Source organism: Vicia villosa, linkage group LG4 (assembly GCF_029867415.1).
Source record: "Vicia villosa cultivar HV-30 ecotype Madison, WI linkage group LG4, Vvil1.0, whole genome shotgun sequence".
Classification (NCBI taxonomy): domain Eukaryota; kingdom Viridiplantae; phylum Streptophyta; class Magnoliopsida; order Fabales; family Fabaceae; genus Vicia; species Vicia villosa.
The window spans coordinates 27,204,799-27,209,884 of NC_081183.1; the positions used below are offsets into that span (position 1 = coordinate 27,204,799).

Sequence of the window (5,086 nt, forward strand, 5' to 3'; positions counted from 1 at the left end):
GAGATGGGAATGAATGAAAACTCTGAAAAGAAAAACAAGAGCATAGCCTTTGTATCCAACTCTCAAGAGGAAAGTAGAGAAGAGAATCTATCTGATTCTATAGCCATGCTTGGCAAGCAATTCAACAAAATTATAAGAAGTATGGATCAGAAGCCAAGATCGAATGTCAAGAACATCTCATCTGACATCAGTAGATCCTATAACTCTGGGAGAGGAGATAAATCAGAAGAAAAATACAATCACAGTAAAGGGATTCAGTGTCATGAATGTGAAGGGTATGGACATATTAAAGCTGAATGCCCTACCTATCTCAAGAAACAAAAGAAAGGACTGTCAGTATCCTGGTCTGATGAAGATTCTGAGAGTGATTTTGAAGAAGAATCAGCCAAACATGTCACAGCTCTAACTGGAATTTACAACTCTGATGAAGACTCTAGTGAAGATGAGCTATCCTTTGAAGAACTGGCTGCATCCTACAGAAAGCTCTGTATCAGGAGTGCTGAAGTGTGTCAACAAGGTGAAAAGCAGAAGAAATACATAGCCCAGTTGGAGGCTGATAACAAAGAACTCAATGCAACCATATCTGAACTGAATGATGAAATTATCCTGTTACAATCCAAACTTGATCAGATGACTAAATCAGTAAAAATGTTGAACAACGGCACAGATATGCTGGAGGAGATCTTGCAGGTGGGAAAAAGTTCAAGAGACATGACTGGCATAGGATTCGTTAGTACAAAGAAATATGTCCAAGATAGTAGCAGAACTAAACCTGAAGCTGAGATGTCAAAGCCAATGTCAAAACATGTGACTCTACATCACGAGAAAGGTGGAATGAAGAGAAAGTTTCAAAGATGGAGATGTCATTACTGTGGAAGATTTGGACACATTAAGCCATTTTGTTTCAGACTATATGGATATCCTGATCAAGCTTCTTCATACAAACCTAAGCAGACCATGCCCATCCAGAAGCAACAATGGAAACCTAAAAGTATGGCTCTAATTGCTCATACATCTCTTAGTGTTTCAGCCAAAGAAGACTGGTATTTTGATAGCGGATGCTCCAGACACATGACTGGACTCAAGGATCTGTTGGTTGATATCAAAAGTCATTCCACTAGCTATGTAATCTTTGGTGATGGAGCTAAAGGAGAAATCAAAGGAGTTGGAAAATTAGACTGTTCAGGAGTGCCAAATTTAGAAGATGTTCTGTTGGTCAAAGACCTGAATGCTAATCTTATAAGCATCAGTCAACTGTGTGACCAAGGATATCAAGTCAACTTCACTAAAGATGAGTGTGTGGTTACTAATGAAGAAAAGGAAGTAGTAATGAGGGGTGTCAGATCCAAAAATAACTGCTTTTTGTGGGTATCTCAGGAATCCAGTCATTCTACTATATGCTCTAAACCTGTTTGGATGAAACAAATGGAAACAGAATACAATGTCACACACGATGTCATGACATTATATTGTGACAACTTAGATGCCATCAACACTTCAAATAATTTCATTCAGCACAGCAGTCCCAAGCATATCAATAGTGTACACCACTACATCAGAGATCTTGTTAAAGACAAAGCAATTGACTTGGAACATGTTGCTTCAGATCTTCAACTTGCTGACAGTTTTACAAATGTCTTAGATGCTAATAAGTGTGTAAACCTAAGAAACAAGTTAGACATCTGTACTTGTAAAAGATTATGGCAATTAATTGTGAGTGGGGCCAGCACTATTTCTCTCTCCAAATCTTGGATATCATTACACATTAAAGTGTATTTTCCCCCCTTTTTGCAAGTTACACAAACGGTTTTCATTCCTTCAAAGCTTCTTCTCCACACTCATTCTTTCTCTCTGTGTTTCTTCATTCATCACGCTCCACCCAGTTCCTCATCTTCTCCCACCATGTCTCAGAGTCCTTCCTCAAAGAAACCTACTCCGATTTCTGAAACAGCATCAGGTTCTAGGGCACCAAATGTTGTGAGCAATCAAGATGTGGTACTGGATGTCGTGCCATTGAACTCTGTCCCTTCTTCCGATTCTGCTCGCAGTCATCCAAGAAAGATGCATGCAAGAAAGTCTACCGGAGGATCTGTCCCAGAAACTTTTCCTGTCCAGGGTAGAGAAGGCTCGACATATGTTCATAATGCAATTGCAAACATTGTCACCAGAATCTTGAATGAAGGACACAAGGTCGAAGGAATTTCTGTTCCTCTAGCCCAAATGCCCGCTTCAGATGATGATCAAGGTGAGCATGATGAGGTAAGCAAAGATCAAGAAAATGTTGAGACTTCTGCTAGTAATGATAGGACATTTGCTGATAATGATGAGACGCATGTTGTTAAAGATGTTGAGACATCTGCTGGAAATGATAAGACCTCTGCTGCCAAAGATGTTGAAACAACCGAGGCTGTCAATGCTGAACCTGAGAAAGATGAAGAGGTTCCTGTTGTTCCTGCTGTTCCTGCTGAGAAAGATGAAAACCCTAAAGTACATGATGTAGTGGATCTTGATGATCTTGAGGATCCTATTGATATTGCTGATGATGACCTCATTTCCAGCATCTCCAACAGGGTTAAGGCTCGTAAAGGAAAGCAAGTCTGTGATCAACAATTTCTCAAGCCACAGGTTGCTCCCCTGAAGACTGCTGCTAAAGAAAGGGTGAAGAGAGTTTCCACTGAACCTGCAAAGTCTGAAAGCAAAGTTACTATGAAGAAGAGAAAGGAAAGAAGTGTTTCTGCCACAGAAGATGATGTCCTAATTGATGTCCCTGACATCCCTTCCAAGAAGAAGATTGCTGTCACAAAATCCTCCACAAAGGTTCGTGATGTCCCTTTGGATAATATATACTTGCACTATGCATCAAATGCTATCCAGTGGAAGTTTGTTTATCAAAGAAGGTTGGCTCTAGAGAGAGAACTAGCAAATGATGCTCTGGAATGTCAAGAGATCATGAAGCTCATCAAGGATGCAGGTTTGATGAAAACTGTTTCTCATTTTTCAAAATGTTATGAAATGCTTGTGAAGGAATTTATTGTGAATCTGTCTCAAGATTGTGGTAATGGCACAACTGATGATTTCCATAAGGTGTATGTTAGAAGAAAGTGTATAGATTTTTCTCCTGCTGTTATCAACTTATATCTAGGAAGAGATGGTAAAGCTCAACCTGAGCTTGAGGTGACTGACAATGAGGTCTGCAAGGAAATCACTGGTGGTACGGTTAAGAGGTGGCCTATTAAGAGCAAACTGTCTGTTAGTTCTCTTAATGGCAGGTATGCATTGCTGCACAAAATTGGTGCTGCTAACTGGGTACCTACCAATCACACTTCCACTATTGCTGTTGGCCTAGGAAGATTCATATATGCTGTGGGAACCAAGACAAAATTCGACTATGGCTCTTACATATTTGATCAAACCATGAGGCATGCTGGTACCTCTGCTACCAAGCTTCCCATTGCCTTCCCATCTCTGATATGTGGAATCATCCTCAAGCAACACCCAGGAATTCTGAAAAGTAAAGATACTGTGTGCAAGAGGGAGACTGCTCTGTCCTTTCACTACAAGCTGCTGCAGAGATCTGATGACAAGACATCTGCTGGGACATCTCAACCCAGAAAATCTGTGACCAAAGCTCTCCTTATTGCTGAGTTAAAAGAGACGTGTCAAGAGCTGGAGAACAGGAAGCTGAAACTTGAAAATCTCATCCACAGTCTTGAGCAGTCAACAGATGATGATCTTGTTGGTGACAAGAATGGTGCCAATATGGATGAAGACCAAGAGGCTGAGGCAGAAGCTGAGGATGCTGAGGCTGAGAGTGCTGAGAGTGAGAGTAGTGATGCTGCTGAAGAGACTAGTAGCTCCAGTGATGACAATTCTGATGGGTCAAGTGATGAAGACAGTGATGGGGCTGCTGATTAGATCTGTTTTGGCTCCTTTTTGTGGCTAAAAAGGGGGAGTAGTGGCTGTAGTGGTTAGTAGTGGGTATTTTGGTTATTTTGTAATGGATATATTGAGATTTGGGACTATGGCCTTCTGTGTTCTTTTTTGGTATTCTCTGTGACAATGACAATTGGTCTCTGTAATAGCTGATTAAGTAGATGTTTTCTGGTTTTCTGGTGATTAATCAAGTTGCTCTTGTTGTTGACAGAATTTTTTTTTCTGTTGATTGCTGTTGTGTGTGCTCTGGTTTCTGTTTGACGACTATTAGAGTTTTAGCCAAAAAAATGTGCCAAAGGGGGAGTTTGTAGATGTTGTTGATTGGCTGTATTTTTTGGTAAAACCTATTGTGGTTCCATCTTGTCAAAACTGATGTCATGACATGCATTCTGTTGGTATGAAGTGTTTCCTTTTACAGGCCTGTGGCTGATGTCAAGGCCGATGTCATGACATTCGCATCTGGTCGTTATTTTCTATTACTTCGTATGATAAGACCTGATGCGCTATATTTGGTAATAATGGATTCTGATCTGTTTAAGGACAAATTTGATGTTTTCTATTTATCAGTTTTCTTGTGTTGAAGATCTGTTGTTTTTTTTTGGGCAAAAACTATTCTATGGATTCAGGCCCAGCTGCTGTTTTATTGAAGACTATTTATCCCTCGCTAGGGCTAATGCTGCCGTCAGGGTTTTTGGTGTTGAGAAACATTTGAAGTTCTTGTGAGTTTAGTTTTCTCGTTCTAGATTTCTTGTAAGCCGAACAATCATCATGATGATTGTCTTGGTCTAGGTGTGTTTGTTTTGAGTTGTAAGAGGTACTCGAAGCTTCTAAGCAAGAGTACTATTGTTCTTGATCAAAGCTTTTAAGCAAGATCAAGTTGTGTCTTTGAAGAGTGTCTTCTGTTATTTCATGTTTATCAGTATCTCGTCATTGCTGTGATTGAGGGGGAGTGAGTAGGATCTCTGATCTAATGATTTAGATTGAAGTTGCATTGGGTAGATATTAAGTGAAAGGCGTAATATTGAGTTGTATTACCTTGAATTAATATTGCTTATAGTGGACTTCCTCCCTGGCTTGGTAGCCCCCAGATGTAGGTTTGTTAGAACCGAACTGGGTTAACAATTATCTTGTGTTATTTTCTTTTCTGTTTGTA

The 5,086-nt window shown here is 40.0% G+C and overlaps 1 protein-coding gene across 1 annotated transcript; it reads left to right on the top strand.

Annotated features, from left to right (window-relative positions):
- Nucleotides 1-1,902: 1,902 nt before the first annotated feature.
- On the top strand, nt 1,903-3,915 carry LOC131596938 (uncharacterized). Its single transcript, XM_058869669.1, has one exon. It carries the CDS (start codon nt 1,903-1,905, stop codon nt 3,913-3,915), a length of 2,013 nt encoding a protein of 670 aa, XP_058725652.1.
- The last annotated feature ends 1,171 nt before the right edge of the window (nt 3,916-5,086 follow it).

Coding starts and splice junctions, on each gene's coding strand:
- LOC131596938 (XM_058869669.1), top strand. CDS start 1,903: ATGTCTCAGAGTCCTTCCTCAAAGAAACCTACTCCGATTTCTGAAACA.